The 21849-nt window shown below is 38.0% G+C and overlaps 1 protein-coding gene across 2 annotated transcripts in view; it reads right to left on the bottom strand.

The window, feature by feature from the left end:
• PTPRB (protein tyrosine phosphatase receptor type B) overlaps positions 1-21849 on the bottom strand; it is a 123053-nt gene that overhangs the window by 59454 nt on the left and 41750 nt on the right. For both annotated transcript variants that reach the window (XM_043447551.1, XM_043447552.1), the window contains 7 exons: positions 17948-18223; positions 16999-17250; positions 15116-15379; positions 11911-12180; positions 10284-10544; positions 5230-5496; positions 1322-1585 (listed from right to left, as the gene is read on the bottom strand). In XM_043447551.1, coding sequence (XP_043303486.1) covers positions 1322-1585; positions 5230-5496; positions 10284-10544; positions 11911-12180; positions 15116-15379; positions 16999-17250; positions 17948-18223 — 1854 coding nt within the window. The remainder of the gene's footprint in view (positions 1-1321; positions 1586-5229; positions 5497-10283; positions 10545-11910; positions 12181-15115; positions 15380-16998; positions 17251-17947; positions 18224-21849) is intronic.

Genomic DNA, 21849 nt, shown 5'->3' on the forward strand with positions numbered 1-21849 from the left:
AATGTGAATTGGTGGCTCTTAACTTTTTGAGGTTACAGAAATTGTGAGACTCTGATAAAAAGCCATCCACTCTCTTTCCAAAGGAATGCACATACTTCCCCTGTCCCCAACAACTTCACAGAAAATTTTGGGGGTACTGTTTTCCAAAAGTCTACCTAATGAAGCACTGGGTAAAAACCTCCAGTCTAAGTGATTTCTGATTATTCATTCATCAAACATTCATTGAGTGCCTACTACTAGGCTCCAGATCTTGTGCTGGGGCATTAAATGATATTAGTTGTCCCAGATCCTCATGGAAAACTGACATTTTAAAATGTAAATATCAACCATAGCTCAGCAGGAAAGATTTGACAAACATTAACAGCACCTTAAGCAGTAATCACAGATGTAAGCCCCAGGAGGTATAAGTAAATTGGGGAAATGGTAGCTGTCTAAATTTAGTTCTTTATAGCACATTAAAGACCAAGCCTTCAATGCCTTTGCTAAGATATTGCTCCTAGCCTCAGAATAATAAAGTTTCACATTTTCACCTTATCTAAAAAAAGGATGAACAGTGGTCTTGACCAACAGACATTTCAGGAAAAATTTCAGGACAGAGAACATTATAAGCTCTTGGGTCATTCAGAACTGAGTTTAAAATCCAGGATGTGAAATACCCTGGCTGTTTAACAAGTTAAACAACTGGGCAAGTTACCTTGGACTTTGGTTCAACACTTATCACAACCTGTAAGATGGGAATAATAACAACTACCTCAATAAGGACTTTATAAGGATTAAATTAGTGAACATATATAAAGCCAAGGTCTAGCAACCAAAAAGTACTCCCTAAACAGAAATACTTGATACTATATTTAAATATACTATGAACTCTAGCCACAAAAATTGTGTTCATCTTATTCTGAAGGTACCATCTGCTCACATAAGGAACTTGTTGGGTCAAAATATGGGGACTCTAGAACGGTGTTGTGACTTCAGCAGTCTTTAATCCCGTCCTTACAGAATTGCCGCAGATCTATGATGTCCTGAGGTGCTTCCTAGGTGGCGCTAGTGGTAAAGAGCCCACCTGCCAGTGCAGGAGACATAAGAGATGTGGGTTCGATCCCTGGGTCGGGAAGATGCCCTGGAAGACAGCATGGCAACCCACTCCAGTATTCTTGCCTGGAGAATCCCATGGACAGAGGAGCCTGCTGGGCTACAGTCCATGGACTCACAAAGAAGTGGACAGGACTGAAGCGACTTAGCACACACACATGCGTGCCTGATGCCCTGAACCACGTAGGTGGCTGGTTCTCAGAGAGTCTGTATCTCATGAAAGCCTCACCTGTCCGCTCTTGGCTGAAGGAATGACTTTCATATTTGCCGCTCCTCGTAGTTATGGTCACGTTGTAGAGGCGGCCTGGGGTGAGGGAGCTGAAGGAACACTCGCCGACAGACTTGGCAATCACCAGGGACTGAAGCACCCTGCCGTCATGGGAGAGTGTGACCACGTAATTATCCACGTCTCCGGGAGCAGGCAGCCAGGATATGCTGAGGTAGTCACTGCGGCCAGAGTTGTTTACCGTTACTCCACTCACACTGGAAGGGACTGGGATTTTAAAGAGGGGGAGAATATTTAAAAAGAAAAGCACAGTCAAATTGTGAGTCATTTACTGCGGTCAGCACAAACGGCGTGGACTCAGAAGATCTGATTACCTAGGAAGTGTCGAGGAAGTGTAAGGATTTCACGCTAGCTTTGGGAAGCTGAGAGTTCTTACCTCAGAAGGCTAACCAAAATGAAAATGCAAGAAGTCTTTTGGATGCCTCAGCAATATAAGGATGCTGCTATTGAATTTTCATGGTGTGACTGTTTGCAGAGTATTGGAAGTGGAGGCATTTTTATGTGGGTGTGTCAGGAGGTTCCCTTTGTAGGACAGGGAACAAACATTAACATCCTAAATGTATGAGCTTGAATCCAAACCCACTGATAAAGAAAGAAGTTTGAGGGGAAAGGTATTCAAGATACAATGGCTTTTCTAACAGTCTTAGACATTGGGACAGCTTCGATCTTGTGATTAAGTTATTTATTTCTGGGGTGTCTAATCATGAACACAGGTGAAGGGGTTGTATTTCCCTTTGCAAAGCATTTCCTGCCCTCTAGTGGTGAGAAATAAACTTAAATATCTATTCCATAAGCAACTAGTCTGGAGACCAGACTTGTGGGCACAAAGCCCTGTCGTGGAGATAATGACTTTTCCGGTGTCCACCATAATCGTACAAAAATAGAAACGATGCGGATGCCTTTCAGGAGTTCCCCAGCTACTAGTACAGTCTGAAAATTAATCATTGTGATGCCGAATAATAGTTATACCCTGTATTAGAAGTAAGTGCAGATCAAACAGTACTGTCAGTAGTGAGTATTAGGATAAAACAGTATATATGAACTCCACTGCAGTTTTCATCATTGGTTGACTGACTTCAGGTAAATACTTTCATATAATTGTCAAAATCCGTACATCACATATAATTGATGGGATTTGGCTAGATGACCTCTGAGAATCCTTCTTATCTAATATGCTCCGACTTCGTGATTTAAGCCCTAAAGTCTTTTTTACATCTATAAGCACTTATCCATCACTGAAGATATAAACAGCACTCAATTGAATAATTTTGCTAATGCTGTTCCATGTATATGGACATTTCCTAGATATAACATTGAACTTTTAGCCATATTATTTGTGTATTGATGACTTCCTTCCTTCTTCCCTTCCTTCTTTTCTTTATTTTCTGTCCTTCCTAGTATCTGTACATCACATCCCTTGGTAGCTCCCAAAATAACTATGCTTGTTTTTCAAAACTCCTGGAAATATTTGCAACTACTAACATTTTATTAGAAAAGATATAATTATCAAAAATATAACCAAAAATATAAGCTCATGTTTAAAAAGACAGACATAAAATTAAAAGACAGATATAAAACTTATTTTTCTTTAGAATTAGCATTTTTTCAGGTTATAACTAGATTTGTTAAACACATTTGATATTTTAAATTTTAAATATTTTGCCACCTTATCTAAACTGGGAGGTTTTATATATATATATATGTTTAAAATCTGTATAAGTATAAATGAATTATTTCAACCTTGACTAATACTTCAGCAAGTTGAGTAGATGGTAATGATTATCAAGGCTTTAGCCACCGAATTATTTTTACAATCTACCATGTTCAAAATATACTAACCAAAGCACCTTTCAAAATTCTCAATATTATGTCTCTATAGTAATATTCCATTTTTCTCTTTTTTCTGCACTCAATGTGTTTGAATAAAATAACTGATGCTTGTATTTATTCATATCTTGTCCTCTCCTCAAAACTTTATAATCGTTCTTCAAAGAATTTCTTGTCTATTTTTTGCATACTTTTATTATATAATGTTGGTCAAATACTGATATCTCTGTTGCCATTAAAACATAGTATAAAATAATTACAAGTCCCATTTATCAAGTGATCTCAGACACCAAACTATTTTAGTATAGCACAATAAGCTGGGTAGCCCTTGGGGTATTTTAAGATGGGAATTAACCTATGTAGCAGAATCTGACTACTTGCTTACCAAACCACTTCCTTTTCCTCTTGGACACACAGCTAGACTATACTGCCCAGACAGTCCTGCAGGGCAGTGTAGTCATACAACTGTTCCCGTTAAAGGAATGTGGGTGGAAGTGATGTGTTTACTTCCAGCTTTGGTAGTCTTTCTCCTCCCCATAATCTCCATCCTCTGGAGAGATGAAGAGACCTCTGAGGATCTAGAGGAAGGAAGAACCACAGATGGTAGGACCCTGGGTCCCTAAATTGCTGCTTGGAGAAGAACCAACCAATAGAGTTGTCCAATCAGGAACACCTACATTGTACAGTTGTATAAGCAGGAAATAAGTCAGTGTAATCTGACTAATGCAACTGCCACTCAATGGGAAATGGATGCAAGTTCCTTCTCAACTCTTCTCTTCAACTTATTTCTCCTTCCCCACTCTGATACCTGGTGTTGGCACGAATTACTGGGGATGGAAGAGAAAATGAAGGCTTAGAGAGATAAGTTAATGGAGAGCTAGGGCCAGAATCTAGGCCTCTTGATCCCAAACTAAGCTTTTGGGTCCCCCAATCCAATTATGCTACACTGATGGATAGTGCCAAGAATCACTAAAGGAGAAGAAGGAAGATATCGGGAAGAACAGCATCAGTTGCCACAGAAATGACAGAAATGAGCAGACATCAGTGAATTTCTACCTAGACAAGAAATATCTTTTCAGCGACTTAGTTGGTCTTTTGGGAGAGTTAATGAAGTTAATGGTCCTTGGATTCAATAAGCAGATGAGATTCATGATTTTAGAAAAGGACATAACTGTGGATATAGGCTGCTGATACTCAGAATCTGAGCATTGAAAATATAGAGGGATGAGCCTGACATCCAACTTCTTATATGAAATTAAATAGGCAAAGTCACTGACCTGATTCTGAGGTCACTTATTAAAGCTTCTATTGGATTTATTTAACTGTTTTCCTTTCTAAGAAACTGGAACATACATTTTATATTGTATTTAGATTCTTTCTTTGTGTAATATAGAAAATTATATTCCTTTCTTTGGTGCTGCACCTCTGTCGGACACATATTGCCATAAGATATTTATTTGCTTACTTAGCTCTCTGCCCTATTTGACTATGAGCTCTTTAAGGTCAAGGAACACTGTTTAGGTGGCATACAGTATTAAACACTGTTTAATGTTGCCCATGAAAATATGTGGGATTGGGGAATTTTATTAACTTTCAACCATACAAGTTGAAGAACATTGTTTTTTCTGTCTTGAAACAAAGAATAAGAAAGAGAATGGAAGATATGTTTTTAAAAAAAAAGTTTATGACTTGCTGACCTTAATCTGACATAAAAATTTCAAAGAAAACTAGCTTGATGAAGGAATAAACTTAGGCAGCAAATGACTATTGTGTCATCATTAAGGTTTGCCAGGAGTTCTGACACAAGTATTGGAGATTTTAGAAAATTTGGTATTCATTCTTTCCTCTCTCACTCATCCTCCAATTTCCATTCCTGGGAGATCACCATGTACTATCTAAGTAGTATTGACACTTGGCTTTTCAGAAGGTCTGAGCTGGGCCTGTCTTTAGGGTGTTTTAAGACTTCTAGGACACACTCTGGAGGTTCCATGTGCTCAGATACCTGTAGGCCACACTCTTCTTACCTGTCCTCCCCTCCACCACCACTTGCCGGGAAGAGATCCCTCCGCTTACTGTTGTTACCACCACGGAGTAGAGGCTGCCTGACTTGAGGGAGTGGAAGCTGTATCTGCTGGTATCACTGGAGACACTTTCATTTTTGATGACCACGTTTTCATGGATCAGTAAGACCTGGTAGAACTCGACGCCTCCCAAGGCCTGGGTCCAGTTAGTAAACAGACTGCTTGTTGTCCCTTGGTTGGCCACACGCAAACCAGTCACTTGGGCAGGCACTAAAATGGAGCAGAGAGGGAAGAAAAGACAGGTGATACTTCATTACCCTAAGGAAGTGTGACAAAAAGGAGTAAAAAGGGAGGCAGTTTTGAAAATGCTAAAATATATACATATACTTTGATATAGACAGTCATCTTTATTTTCTGTGACATATGGAGAACTAGTCCCCTACAGAGACTCCATCATTCTGAAAAAGCTGCTTATGTGGGAAATCAAAATTATTTCATATCCAAGGATAAGATGTATGCCTATTAAGTATTTTTTATTTTAAATTTTAAATAATAAAAGGGTGCTATTTTTGACAATTGCTTACCTAATGGGATTTCACCTGTCCCTATTCAATGAGAACTGAAAGTCACATTATTTACTGGATGGTTGTTATGGGGTGGTATTGGGAAATCCCTTCAACCTGATGATTAGATTGTAGTCCAGGAAACTGGTAAGTCTTTACTGGCACATTCTCAAGAGGCCCATTCTTATTATACACATGTGAGTGAGTGAAAGTTGCTTAGTCGTGTCTGACTCTGCAACCCCATGGACTGTACTGTCCATGGAATTCTCCAGGCCAAAATACTGGAGTGGATAGCTTTTCCCTTCTCCAGGGGATCTTCTCAACCTAGGGATTGAACCTAGGTCTCCCACATTACACGTGGATTCTTTACCAGCTGAGTCACAAGGGAAGCCCTATTCTACATGAAAATGCAACAATAATATACATTATAGTATTAAATAATAATAATAATGATAACAACTGAATCAATTATCAAAAAATGTAATTGGCCTATACAATGGAGCTAGGAAAGAGTCATTCTGGGGTCCAAGGCCTGATCTGTCTCACCTGTGAGCTAGTGCCCTTTACCTAATTAATAGCCATTGTGATTTTTAACATGTCTATTAACAAATCTTTTTACACAGATCTTGAAGTTGGCACTTGGTCAACATTTCCTTTGTGCCTCTTCCCAGCATTACGATAGATAATCAAAGGGATTAGAACCTTGGCACAACCTTTCTCAGAAATCACTGACTTTTTGATTAAAATATAAACATATTCATTAAAATATTTTACTGTACATGGACTGAAAGATTCAATTCTAATTCTAAATTACATGTGGAAAGCAATGAAATTATATGCCAAAATAATTTTGAAAAACAAAAATAAAGTTGAAGGACTAACATCACCTGATTTCAAGACTTCTAGAAAGCTACAGTAATGAAGACAGTGTGATGTTGGAAAAAAAGTAGACAGACAGACTAACGGAAAAAAATTGAGGATTCAGAAATAGAACAACACGTTATAGTAGACTGATGTTTTTTTAAAGATGCAAGGGCAATTCAGTGAAGAAAGGAGAGTCTTTTCAACAAAGAGGATTAGAACTACTGGCTATCCATGTGCAAAGAAAGAAACCTTGCCTCATATCTCACATATATACAAAAATTCAAAATTGATAATACACCTAAATTTGTAACCTAAAACTACGAAACTTCTAGGAGAAAATTTTGATGACCTTGTGTTAGACAAAGATTTCTTAGATATGACACCAAAAGCATATTCATGAAAGAAAAAATTGACAAATTGGACGTCAAAGTTAAAAACTTATGTTTTGCAAGACAAACTAATAATTAAGGAAAAGACAAGCCAGAGAAGGAGATCAAGATGGTGGAACAAGAGGACAGAGAGCACAATGAAAAAGTAGAGGAACTACTCTCAATTGAAAAGAAAAAGTAAATCCCTAAAAAAATGAATGAAACAGAAATAAACAATTTACCAGGCAAAGAATTAAAAACATTGGTTAATAAAAATGTTAACTGAATTAGGGAAAAAAATTATCTAAACAGTGAACATTTTAACAAGGAACCAAAAAATATAAAATAGATCCAACCAGAAATGAATAACTCAATAGCTGAAATAAAAGAAAAAAAAAAAAAACACTAAGAAGGAATGAGGGGCAGATTTAGTGGAACACAAGTGATCTAGAAGGCAGAATAATGTAAACTACTCAATCAGAACAAAGAAAGAAAGAAAAACAAATTTAAAAAAATGAAAGCAATTTAAGAGATGTCTGGAATAACATTAAGTGTTCCAATACTTGCATTATAGGGGCCCCAGAGGTGAAGAGAGAGAAAAGAGGATTGAAAATGTATTTGATGAGATTACATCTGAAGACTTCTCAAGCATGAAGAGAGAAACAGATATGCAGGTTCAGGAAACACAGAGGGTCCCAAATAAGATGAACCCAAATAGAGCCATTCCAAGACACAGCATAAGTAAAAAGGCAAAAGCTAAAGAGAAAATTCTAAAGGCAACAAAAGAAAAACAAAGACTCATACACAATGGAATCCCTATAAGGCTGTCAGCTGATTTCTGTGCAGAAATATTCCAGGCCAGAAGGCAGAGGCATGATACGTTCAAAGTGCTGAAAGGGAAAAACATCCAACCTAAGACTGGATGATTATCAGTTAAAATACCCAGCAAGATTATCAGTTAAAATAGAAGTAGAGATAAGCAAAAACTAAAGACAAGCAAAAACTAAAAGTTCATCAATACTACATATACCCTAAAAGAAAAGTTGAGGGGTCTTTTCTAAATAGAAAAGAAGAATCTATAGGAAATGAAAAACTCCCAGTAGAAAAGGCAAATATATGAATGAAGGATCAGCCACTTAAATAAGCCAGTATGTACATTAAAAGACAAAAAATTGTAAATGCAACTACAATAACCATATATAATTAAGGGATAAGCAAAAGACGTAAAATAATGGTATCAAACCCACAAAATGTGGGGTAGGAAAGTAAAAAACGTACGTCTTTCAGAATGCATGTGAACTTAAATGACTACCAGTCTAAACCAAGTAGATATAATTATAGGTCAGCAGCATATGTGAATCCCATGACAACCACAAAACAAAAAGGATAAAATATCAAAGAATAAACTTAATCAAGGAGGTGAAATATAGTCTGAAAACTATAAAAACATTGATGAAGAAAACTGAAGATGATACAAAGAAATGGAAAGATATCCCATGCTCTTGGATTAGAAGAATTAATATTGTTTAAAATGGCCATACTACCCAAAGTAATCTATGTATTTAATGCAATTACTACCAAAATATCCATGACAGTTTTTACAAAGCTGGAAAAAATAATCCTAAAATTCCCATGAAATCACAAAAACCAGGAATTATCAAAGTAATCTTGAAAAAAAAGAACAAAGTTGGAGATACCAAGCTCCCAGAGTTCAGATTATACTACAAAGGTACAGTAATCAAAGCAATATGATCCTGGCACAAAAAGAGACACACAGATCAACAGAACAGAACAGACAGCCCAGAGATAAATCCATACACGTATGGCTATTTAATCTATGGCAAAGGAGGCAAGACTATACAATGAAGAAAAGATATTCTTTTCAACAAGTGGTGCTGGGATAACTAGACAGCTACATGTACAAAAATGAGATTAGAACATTTCATCACACTACACACAAAAACAAAATTGATTAAAGACCTAAATGTAAGATTGGAAATTATAAAACTTCTAGAAGAGAACATAGGCAGAACACTCTTGACATAAATTGTAATAATGTTTTTCTGGATTTGTCCCCTAAATGCAAGAGAAATAAAAGTAAAAACAAATGAGACGTGATTAAACTCAAAAGCTTTCACACAACAAGGGAAATCACTATAAAAACACTTTCATTTCTGGCACAAACCATGAAAATCCCCTCAATAAACACAACTGCACATGCTGGACAAAACATAAAAATGTAAATATATGAATGAGTTGCCAAGAATGTAATGAATTCTCAGAAACCTATAATAAAGTGAGAGAGATAACTGGATAGCTGAAGTAGACTTTCACCATGAGGGCACCTTTCAAATATAAATCTAAGCTTTGATTTTATAGCTTTGCTGGAACTATGAATAGGACTTTCCCAGGGTGAGGAACCTCATAGGTGACTCTGCATAATACTGAATCCTGAAAGCTTACATTCTAAATGCAAGCGAAATAAATATTTCCTCCCTGTTCCCCATATACTTCAGCCTCCTTAGTATTGGGAGAAAAAAAAACTTCCACTGAGAATTCATCACATTTTCAGTGAGTTTGCAACCCAAATTCATAAAACCTGGGTGACCAAAAACCTCAAGCTGATAATTTCGATTAAATGTCTGAGTTGCTAGAAATCCTGTGCACCTCAAAGAATCTCAAGAAAAGAAAATTCCTTCTGAAACCTATCTCAAAGAATTCCCACAAAATAAAAATCCAAGATATATGATATGTGATAAAGCATCACAAACATTTGAGGAAGTAAAGCACCATGGGCAAAGGCAGACAAATCAATAAACAATAGGACTGAACTCCTGATGATTTCAGATGTTGCACTGATCAGACATAGATTGAAAATAAAAGTCATTAGTTTACTTATAGTAATAGAGGGGGGAGAATGGAAAGAGCAACAGAATATAGAACAGATTTGAAAGACAACCAAAGAAAATATTTAAAAGTGAACATAACAAATTTTAAAACTCAATGGGTGGACTTTCAAACAGATGAGATAAAACTAAAAAAAAAGAATTAATAAACTAAAACTAAGATCTAGGAAATTATCCAGACTATAGCCCAGAGAGCAAATATATGGAAAACATGAAACATGAATGTATATATATATATACGATGCCCAGTATGCCCTGTACTGAATAGGCTCTTAATGAACATTTATAAGATGAAATGTTACATAATTCAGCAAACAGGATACTTTTAAAGTCTAAAATTTATTTAAAAATATTACCTGTTCTTCCTTCTGTTAAAGATGAATTTTTGAGGTCTCCACTAATACTGGTGACTGTAGCTTTGTATTTTCGTCCAGGCACCAGGTCAGTAAAAGTGAATTCTTTGGCATCTCTGGGAAGCAACTTATTGATGAGTAAGAGGTCTCTGTCAATGAGTGAAATGATGTATTCATCCCATTCTGCTGCAGGGGTCTGCCACATGACACTCAGTGAGGTTTCATTGGCATGTTTGACACGAAGATGAAGGACAGCCAGGGGGACTGAGGAAAAAGCAGTAGACATTTGGGTCATTTGGGTGTTGGAGAAGACTCTTGAGAGTCCCTTAAACTGCAAGGAGATCAAACCAGTCAATTCCAAAGGAAATCAATCCTGAATATTCATTGGAGGGACTGGTGCTGAAGCTCCAATAGTTTGGCCACCTGATGTGAAGAACCGACTCATTAGAAAAGACCCTGATGCTGGGAAAGATGGAGGGCAGCAGGAGAAGGGGATGACAGAGGATGAGACGGTTAGATGGCATCACTGACTCAATGGACATGAGTCTGAGCAAGCTCTGGGAGATGATGAAGGACAGTGCATGGTGTGCTGCAGTCCATGGGGCAGAAAAGAGTCAGACACAACTGAGCAACTGAACAACAACGTCTGGGTCATTGATTTACTCGGATACATTTGAATGTTCTTTACAGATCTGCTCCCTTCCATCCACAGGAGTGTTCTAGTTGAATATTTCTTTTCTGAATGCTTATAAGCATTTAGCAAAAAAAAAAAAAAAAAGCTAATCACAAAAAACTTTGTGTAATATAACCAGAAATAAGGATTCAAAAGAATACTCTTGGAAATTACTGGGTCATTTATTTTTGATCATCATCCAGGAGATATTAACAGTTGGAAAATGAAGAGATGACTGGAAGACACAGTTGGCAAGCTACCAAGACATGTCTTGGTCCTTTTCTTTGACATTCTTCTAAGAACACTGCATCAGTGTAGTTATTTCCTGATTATCAGGCAAGACTAAGAGAGAATATATTTGAATTTCACTCTAAGTGTGGCGTATCCCATGTCACAGGGATTTTTATAGAAATGTTGAGCTTAAAGGTCAACTCTCTTATTTGAAAATTGAGGAAATGGACTCAAAGAGGTTGTGACTTGGCCATGGAATTACAGTGTAATGGTGACAGCAAGAACACCGAAATCCACGTCTCAAAAACGTCACTGTCCTCTGCCCTAAAGTCTGAGTATATCCCTCACTGCTTTAACAACTCTTTTGTTGTACCTGAAACTCCCCCATTAGTCAGAACTGGGTCAAGGCAGTGGTTCTCTAACACTAACTACCAAGAAATAGTTATCAAATATCTACTTTGTGGGGAGGATTCGCCCAGATTGTTTCCTTATTCTTTTGATGTTATAAAAGGTCCTTCTTTGATACAACAATGGACTTACTAGCGGAAGTGATTTCTATTGTTCTAATTTGACAAAATAAATATTACCAACCTATTTCAGTCTACCAGGCTAAAATGTCTCAAATCCAGGGAATACTGGGGTAAGACATTGATAGCTACCTAGGTTACTTGGATGAAGGTCCAAATTGAGGTTCTGTCAGTCATTAACACCATAATATTTGCTTACCTGTCCTGCCGTGGCAACGCGTAGAATTCTTCAGATTTCCGCTCTCAACAGTAACTTCTATCTCATACTGTCTTCCCGGTATAAGCCCCACATCATCTATGACATAGAGTGTTTCCTCCTTTCCCACGGTGACGTTGAGCAGCACCGAAGAAGCATTCCAGAGCAGGATACGATACTGCTCCCAGTCTCCAGCAGGGGGCGACCAGCTTACGACCAGGGACTTCGTAGAACCATTGCTATTTGCCTCCAGGTCCCCAACTTTCTGTGGAACTGAACAGTGAAATGACGTCACAAGGACACACGAAAATCCAAAGGTAAGGATACTTGTTCACTTTTCATGGGCAACAGTAGATAAGAAATCTAATAGTAGCAATTCAAAACATTTCTATTTCCTCCTGATGTTTGTGAATTGCAAATGAGTAATTTGGAGCCATCTGACATGTGAGAAATGTTTGCTAAAATCATTTTAGCAATATATCAGTAATGTGATCTTCTGTAACACTATTAACCTGGTGATACGAACGCTGAGTTTTTTTAATTGCCCACCAGCCCTAGAGACAATATTGATGTTGCTTCTAAGGACAGTGACATTGATGGATGTGGCATCTTTTGGAAGACAGTGGTCACAAAACCTTTCTTTTTTTTCCAGTTGAAAAGATTAATCTTCTTGCAATATAACTCTGATCTTATTATTCCTTTGCTCAAAAACATTCAAGGTTTCTCCATTAACTACAGAAAAAAACATCAAGTCTTTGATGCAGAGTTTGTAGCTCTCCCAAATCAGAGCCCAGATCCTGCCAGTCTTCACTCTGACTTCCCCCTGCAGGGGCCCTCCCTCATTCCCCACTCTTGAATGCTGGCCTCCAGTTTCTCATCCTTAGACCTTAGATCTCCTGGGCTCCTCTGCCGCTGTGTCTTTGTTTTTATTATTTCCTATACCTCAAATGCCCTTCCCTCTTTTCCCTCTTAACTTGCTAAGAGCATCATATTTTAAAAATCCCAGTTAAAGGCCATTGCCTCCCCAAAATCTTTACTGATCTTCTGAAGGAGAACTTCTCATTTCTTTCTGACCATATTTATGGCTCTTACCTGGCATCTCCAATAACACAGACAATGAACCCTGGAATCAGACAGCCTGGTTTAAATCCCACCACTTACTTGTTGAATGACTATGGACAAGTTATTTGACCTCTCTGAATTATCTATAAACTGGTGATAACAATAAGACCTCTAGTGATTTTGGTGAAAACTGAATGAAATAATGTTGTGAAGTGTTCAGTCAGTGCCTGATCCATGGAAACATCAATATAATTACATCATTAAATGTAATTTAATGTAATTTTTTAAAAATTGTGTGCATATTCTACATTTGTGTGATTAAAATGTAACTTCCATAAAAACAAGGGTTAGCAAAGTAAATATTGATTTTTCAGGCCATATATTTCTCTTATATTTTTCTTTTTTCTTTCTTTCTTTTTAAAGCCTCTTTAAAATGTAAGAACCACTCAGTTTGGGGTTACACAAAAACGGGTCACAGACCATATTTGGCTGAAGGGTGTAGTTTGCTGAACCCTACCATCTTAACAACTCTGAAAGTGCATGATACTATAACTTATACAGGGAAGGCAATGAATAAATGTTTGGTGGCATAATAAAATGATTTATGGAAAACATGGTTAAGACCCTGATGCTGGGGAAGAATGAAGGCAGGAGGAGAAGGGGACAACAGAGGACAAGATGGTTGGATGGTATCACCAGCTCAATGGACATGAGTTCGAGCAAGCTCCAGGATATAGCGAAGGTCAGGGAAGCCTGGTATGCATGGGGTCACAAAGAGTTGGACATAACTGAGTGACTGAACAACAAACAACAACAAAGCCCTCATTATAAGAGTTGATCAGGAATATTTTCTTGATTAGTATCAGTTCTAATTCATTGATGCTACTTAAGCAGTGTGACATGAAAGAGCACAGGGCAGAGCCAGTAATACAGACCGTTCAGAAATCAATCCAAATCCATTTGCTGAAAAAACTCATATGAATGCAATGAACCCTCTGCTCGACTCTGCACAAGGGGTCCTCACTCACAGACACTCTCAGTCTACATAGGAATGATGTAGACTATACTTCCCAAGGTGGGAAAATTTTTTCCTTCTAACTTATTTTGAGAAATCTGTATACAGGTCAGGAAGCAATAGTTAGAACTGGACATGGAACAACAGACTGGTTCCAAATAGGAAAAGGAGTACTTCAAGGCTGTATGTTGTCACCATGTTTGTTTAACTCATATGCAGAGTACATCATGAGAAACGCTGGGCTGGCTGGATGAAGCACAAGCTGGAATCAAGATTGCTGGGAGAAATATCAGTAACCTCAGATATGCAGATGATACCACCCTTATCACAGAAAGTGAAGAAGAACTAAAGAGCCTCTTGATGAAAGTGAAAGAAGAGAGTAAAAAGTTGGCTTAAAGCTCAACATTCAGAAAACTAAGATCATGGCATCCAGTCCCATCGTTTCATGGCAAATAGATGAGGAAACAGTGGAAACACTGGCAGACTGTCTTTCTGGAGATGGTGATTTCTAAATCACTGCAGATGGTGATTGCAGCCATGAAATAAAAAGACGCTTACTCCTTGGAAGAAAAGTTATGACCAACCTAGATATCATATTAAAAAGCAGAGACATTACTTTGCCAACAAAGGTCCATCTAGTCAAGGCTATGGTTTTTCCAGTAGTCATGTATGGATGTGAGAGTTGGACTATAAAGAAAGCTGAGCACCGAAGAATTGATGCTTTTGAATTGTGGTGCTGAAGAGGACTCTTGAGAGTCCCTTGGGCTGCAAGGAGATCCAACCAGTCCATCCTAAAGGAAATCAGACCTGAATGTTCATTGGAAGGACTGATGTTAAAGCTGAAACTCCAATACTTTGGCCACCTGGTGCGAAGAGTTGACTCACTGAAAAAGACCCTGATGCTGGGAAAGATTGAAGGCAGGAGGAGAAGGGGACAACAGAGGATGAGATGGCTGGATGGCATCGCTGAATCAATGGACATGAGTTTGAGTAGACTCTGGGAGTTGGTGATGGACAGGGAGGCCTGGCGTGCTCACGACTGAGTGACTGCACTGAACTATTTTATCCCATTCTAAGATGGATCAGAGAGTGATTTGAGCAACTAAGGAATTTATGGAGACTTAGACTCACCTGTTCTGCCCACTGCTGTCTTGTGAGCAGATAATTCACCAGACACACAGCTGATGGTGACTTGATAAAGTCGTCCAGGGGCCAAGTCTTTAAACTGACTTTCAGTAATCTGGGATGCTAATGTTCTGGATTGTGTGATGGTCCCTCGGTAAGACAGGGTAATGTTGTAGAAATCCACATTCCCGGAAGGCCTTTGCCACTTGACTTTTAGAGAAGTCGTAGAGGCTTCATTCGTCACCTTCAGATTTGAGACTTCCATGGGGGCTAATTAGGAAGAACCAGAAAGAGATTCTAATTCAGGATGTCATTCATACCACTCTTATGGCCAAACTCTGACCTGTATTTTAATCTCTACAAGCCACAGTCTCTGCTCTGAAGAAAATGACTTCACAACATTAAAAAAAACACAAAACCAAAGAAAGGTTGTCTGGCTAGTGGAGAGAGCACAAACATGGCAGTCAGGAGCCTAGATTCTGGCTCAAATTTGGCCATGGGTTGGCTGGGCAACCCTAGACAGCTCTGTCTATCTCACTAAGCCTAAGGGCCCTTAGCTTATTTATTTATTTAATTTTTTTTTTCATTTATTTTTATTAGTTGGAGGCTAATTACTTTACAATATTGTAGCAGTTTTTGCCATACATTGACATGAATCAGCCATGGATTTGCATGTGTTCCCCATCCCGATCCCCCCTCCTGCCTCCCTCCCCATCCCATCCCTCTGGGTCATCCCAGTGCACCAGCCCTGAGCACTTGTCTCATGCATCCAACCTGGACTGGTGATTTGTTTCACACTAGATAATATATATATTTCAATGCTATTCTCTCAGATCATCCCACCCTCGCCTTCTCCCATAGAGTCCAAAAGTCTGTTCTATACATCTGTGTCTCTTTTTCTGTCTTGCATATAGGGTCACCATTACCATCTTTCTAAATTCCATATATATGCATTAGTATACTGTATTGGTGTTTATCTTTCTGGCTTACTTCACTCTGTATAATGGGGCCCTTAGTTTAATGATGGCTTGGGTCAGAAAAATTTAAAATGGTCTTTTCCAGTTCTGAAATTCTTTAAGTGGACTCCTCAAAGAAGTTGGTCATGTGCCTAATTTCTACCCATCTTTTTTATGTATTTAGTAACAACAAGTACATAATAAATAGATTGGTTGATTGATTGGGTATCATAAATTTTTGTGCTAAAAGTACTTTCTTTTTCATATAAACTTACATAGCTTCCCAAAGGAGGTTATTTATTAACACAGTAGACTGACTAGAAGCATAAGAATCCACTTGAATGGAAGCTCCATGAAGGCAAAGACATGGTCTTTCTTGGACACTGTTGTATCTACAATGTCGAGGATATTGTTTGCACTTTATAAATACTGATTAAAAGAACAAATGAATGAGTATGTGTGTATATACCCAATTCATTAAAACTGAGCATAGCACAGATTAGCCTATGAGAACAACTATAGAATTGGGTCTCAGTAGATGCTTCATAGAAGAGAAGGTTTGGGAAATGGCTGGTTCACAGGAGTAGGTGTTTGTATAGCACTGAGAAGAGTAATCCTGGTTCATTGTGAGTGATGTCACAAAGGCAGTGGATGCTGGTTTAAGAGAAGGAAGTGACAATCCATAAATAAAAAGAGAAGCTGAGACTATATCCATGATTAATTCTGCTATTTCATAACACTGCCAAGGGCTAGCCTAAACTTTAGAATAAAAGGGAATTCCTCTAAGTAGAAATAGGGATACATACTAAGGTCTTTTGTAATATATGGATATTAATTTGCCCTAAACTGCCACTATTTAAATAATAAACCTTGTTTATTAAACATTTCCTTGAATTGAGCTTATTACTGTACAGAAAAGCTGGGGAAACTTACTTGTCCTGGCTGATTTCCATCTGTAGTTTTGCAGCCCTGCAGCCTCACTAGCAATGGTGACATTATAGAGGTGACCAGGTGTCAGTCCATGAAAAGTGTAGAAAGTAGTGTCCACAGTACTACTATGAACTAGATTCCCTCTATCCATTAGCATCAGCTGGTATCGTTCCACCTTCCCAGAGCCACGTGACCAGGAAATCAGGAGCGAATTAGTTTTTGCCAAAACACCAATATCTTTCACTGGGGATGGCACTAGTGGGATAAAATACATTTCCAAAGTGTTATTCATAATTTCCTTATAAAATATATAAACACATTTCATTTGAAACCACACATTCATTTTTGCTTCTCTGTAATCTGTGTAATAACTAATGAAAATAGCAACCCTGACATTTTACTGGGATATGGATTAACGCTCTTTTCAAATCCCACAGCCTAAAGCTAAATCATAGTTTACCTATCTCCCCCATTTAACAGGTATCAAGGTAGATTTTGCCCATGAAGTATGATGTAGCATAGTAATAAAAGAAAAAGAAAAAAGAAAGAATTACAGAAGATGAAAAATTGAAAGAGAGCAATAAAGCAGGAGAGAAAATGAGTGGAGAGTGAATGATAAGACAGTGTGTTATAGAAGGAAATGGTAATATGCCACTGATACTGGGATACATGGGTACAAGCAGAGACTTTCTAGGAAACATCTTCATTTTGGAGAAAGTTCCAGTCCCAGAGAAGTTCCATGACTTGTTCAAAATCACCCAGCAAGGTGGCAGCCCAATCCCACCTCCTTGTTTCCAGTCCAATCTTTCCTCTATATCAAACAGTTTCGTTGCCTGTCTTTTCTACCTATCTATCTGTTGTTGATCTCACAGCATTCTTACTCCTGAATCTAATATAATTTCAAAAGGTGTATAGACTATTAAATATCCAACTACATGTAAACAAATCTTACCTGTTGATCCATTGGCATACATTGTAGAGGAACGTTTATCCCCAGAAACAGCTGTGATGGCAATATTATATTTATTACCAGCAGTGAGGTTGAAAAATGTGTATTCATTCCGTGAAGCTCTTTCTTGAATTTGGGCCATCTGTATCTTTTGGTTATCATCAAGTAACTGTACCTCATACCAGGTGACTTTTCCCGAGGAAGGAGTCCACCAAACATGCAAACTGGTGGAAGTACTTTTCTCTTTACTGACTTCAAACCTAGCAGGAGGTAAAGGATCTACAGGGCAAAAACCAAAAAAGAGAAAGTGGCTTGAGGACTTTTGCAAATGCACTCTTACCTTGCTACAATCCAGACTCAGTTTCCTTCAACACTTTCAGAACTCTGCTGCCCATGATATGAATGGGCATTTTACACTACTTCCAAACCATTGTATTTAAAAAAGGAATCTACCTTAGTTATTAGTCATATAAACTCCTTTTTTTCTAATAAAACTTTTTTGTTATGACAGCTCTGAGCTTGGAGATCCAAGCAAGGTTACATTTTCTTTGGCTTGCAGATTTTGCATTTTTCAAACACTGACAAACATCCAGGCTCTTCCTGGATAAATACTGAAAATCTTAACAGAAAATACAGATATTAAGAAATAATTTTAAAATTTCTGCTAAATGTTCTCTTTTTCAGGCTGTGGGGCTTAGGGGGTTACGTTTACAGAACTTGGGGTTGTTCTTACATATCAGAAAACCACAAAAGATACAAACCTGACAGTGAAGCCAAGACTAGGTATGTTCACCAAAATGAATACTCCCAACAACAGGGATTCCCTGGGACTTCCCTGGTAGTCCAGCGGTTAAGAATCTGCTTGTAATGCAGGGGACGTGGGTTTAATCCCTGTTCGGGGAACTAAGATCCCACATGTCCTAGACCAACTAAGTCCATGTACCACAACTAGAGAGTCTGTGCACCTCAAGGAAAGATCCCGCATTATGCAGTGAAGATCCTGTGTGCTATAATTAAGACCCAACTCAGCCAAATAAATATTTTTAGAAATTGGGATTCCTTATGTCCCTAGATTTTTTTTAAACTTGAGTTCTGGGACATCAGAACTTCATCAGTTCTTAGAGCTGCCAAAACTCTTAGAGCAGACGGGAATGGGTGAGTCCTGCACCTGGCCATGCACTTAGTTTCAATCCTCAAAGCCATGGGTCAGTTTGAGGAGTCCTGTTTCCTCTGCACTGCATCTTCACTGGAGAAGTTGAAATAGGGTGACTGGTACATCTCCAGGTTAGGGACTCAGTCAATGAGATTTAGAGAGCAGATGATGCTGTGGGGCCATCTGAGCAATGAGGCTCTCCACACCCTGAATATGGGGAGAAGAAACGTTGACAGTGACATATACAAAGTTTTCAGAAGTCCTACCTGGCTTTTGTTTTAGGAAATGAGCTCAAGATCCTGGAGACTCGAAAAAAAAAAAAAAAAAAGATACTGGAGACTAAATTTCAAGAGTCAGGTTAACTGTTTTAGTGGCATGGCATGGCGATCTCAGTTCTTATCTACCACCTGGCAAATTATATTTTACTCATGAAATAAGAAATTCTAGCATCTTCCTAGAACAGTATATGTTTTAAGAAATTCTTCACTTGTTATTAGCATTAATACAGTAGGAACAAGGTAATCTTACTCTATATTCAAAAGGTATTTATAGCCAGACAGCTGAGTAGACTATGGGTCACCCATAGACGCCACACATAAGCTAAAAACAGCCAAGTCAAGGCAGCAAACTTTGGGCTTCCACAGCACAGGTGAGCTAGGAGGACAAGGCTCTGTGGTTTACACCCTAGCAGCACAGGTTCACCTAAGCAGTGTAGACTCTAGAGTCTTGAATCGGGTCTCCCGCTTTGTAGATGTGTAATAATTCCTTAACCCCCCTGTGTCTCAGCTGTGTCCTCTATGCAATGCTGATAACAATACTATCTTTTCAGTAGATCTGTTATGAAGATGAAATTGAGTATTTTATCTAGAGCACTTAAAAAAGTGTCCGGCACATGGTGTTCAAGGTTTGCTATTATTCCTATTACTATTATTCCTCTTCTAGTTGGGACAATCTTGTCATAGAAGTAGTGGTAGAGAGAGTGGGCTTTGGCGTCAGAACTCAGTTCAAATTTTGGCTCCCTCATGTATCAGTCATGAGACCCTTTGGAAGTTACTTAACCTTCTAAGTCTCTATTTCTCCCTCTGTCTGGGGAGCATAATAACAGTACCTATATTCTTAATGTTTGGAGGAGTAACAAGATATACCAGAGACTTCACCTGGTATACAACGTATTCTGTCTGTGAGAAATTTCCTCCGAATCACTGACAGAATGGAGGCAAAAAGACTCTAAAAAAAGTCTTTTTTAGAGACTAAACTGATAATAGCATTAATCGCTTTTCTTAAGAAAAAAAAATCTTGGAAAAATCTTATCAATTTATTCTCATGAACTAACTTTCTAACCCTTAAGGTTAAAAAAAAAAATTTCCAAGATGATTCTCATTTATGGGTTCTTGAGGAAAAACAGTATGGGTTTGTGTCTGTGTGTATGTGTGGCGATATTATTTAAATTTTCTATCCTACATAGCAGTCTACAATTAAAGATGCCACAATAAAAGGAAAGAATACAACTTCCCGTTGTAACTTCCCGTTCAAAAAGTTTTCTTGTTATCATGAAATTCTCATAGCCTGAGAAACTCAAGAGCAACCTTGTCATAGCCAACTGAGGTGATGCGTTTTTGCTGAAGAGGCATTTTAAGGACAAGAACGAGAGAAAGAGATGCTTTCCAGTGATTGTTCAAATGGGATCAATACAGTCACCTACATGCACAGCCCAGGCAGGTAAAGGTTAAAGAAAATGATGTTATGATCCTTATGATCTAAACATATATAATTTGCAAAATAAAAGCTATAAAAAATGAATTTTAAGGTTGCGTGCCTAGAGGGTGAAGTTCAGAAATGCAGGCTTTATCTAATCTCTCTGAGCCAGAAAACAAAACAGTCAACCCTTTGTACATCCGCTAGAACAAAGGAACAATGAGATTGGGAAGTGCCTGGGCTGCAAGAACCTGCACTGGAAACAAACACTTAAAACCCCATTTATGCTGTGATAAAGGCCTTTGCTGGCAGAGGTCCACGATCACTATGCATGCAGCGGGAGTGCAATAGTTTTCAGACTTTCAATCTAAGACCAAGGAAAACTCTGCTGTATTAAATTTTTTAAGGTTTTCAATATTTTGTTAGAAACAAATTAGATACTTCCATCAGGATGCTAATTTCATCTATCTCTCTATCTGTCCATCTATCTACCTATGCATCTATATATCATCTACCTATGCAGAGACATATCTATCTAGCTATCTAGATAGATATATGAAAGAGAGTTTTAATGCCATTTGAAAATTTAGTCATATGTCTGTAATCTTATCACATGAAGATCATATGTAATTAGAAAACCCTACTTGACATATAGTTTATGCTGATGGCTAAAAGTTATCAGTGTACACATGTGTGCATTTATAGCCTTTCTGGTTTTTCCATCCACAGCTGTTATACATACTATAACCCATGAAGTATTATTAAGCTATGAGAACTATTGGAAACCATAAATCAATAATTTAATTTCAATCAATATATCAAAATTTATCATTAGCCATAAAATTAAGACATCTTTGTTTGTATTTCTTGGTTCCGGACAGACCTGAAATGTGGAGTGCCAAATGCAAAATTCTGCAGTATTCAGCTGCTCAGCTTCACTGAATTTCATTATCAGGAAGCCCTAGAATTTCATAAGTAGGTTTGCTGTTGATCTGCTTTTTCTGATAAAGTTTAGTCAAATTCCTTGAACCAAAACAGATTCTTCCTTTTTTTCCTT

This window comes from Cervus canadensis, chromosome 25, assembly GCF_019320065.1.
Source record: "Cervus canadensis isolate Bull #8, Minnesota chromosome 25, ASM1932006v1, whole genome shotgun sequence".
Lineage (NCBI taxonomy): Eukaryota > Metazoa > Chordata > Mammalia > Artiodactyla > Cervidae > Cervus > Cervus canadensis.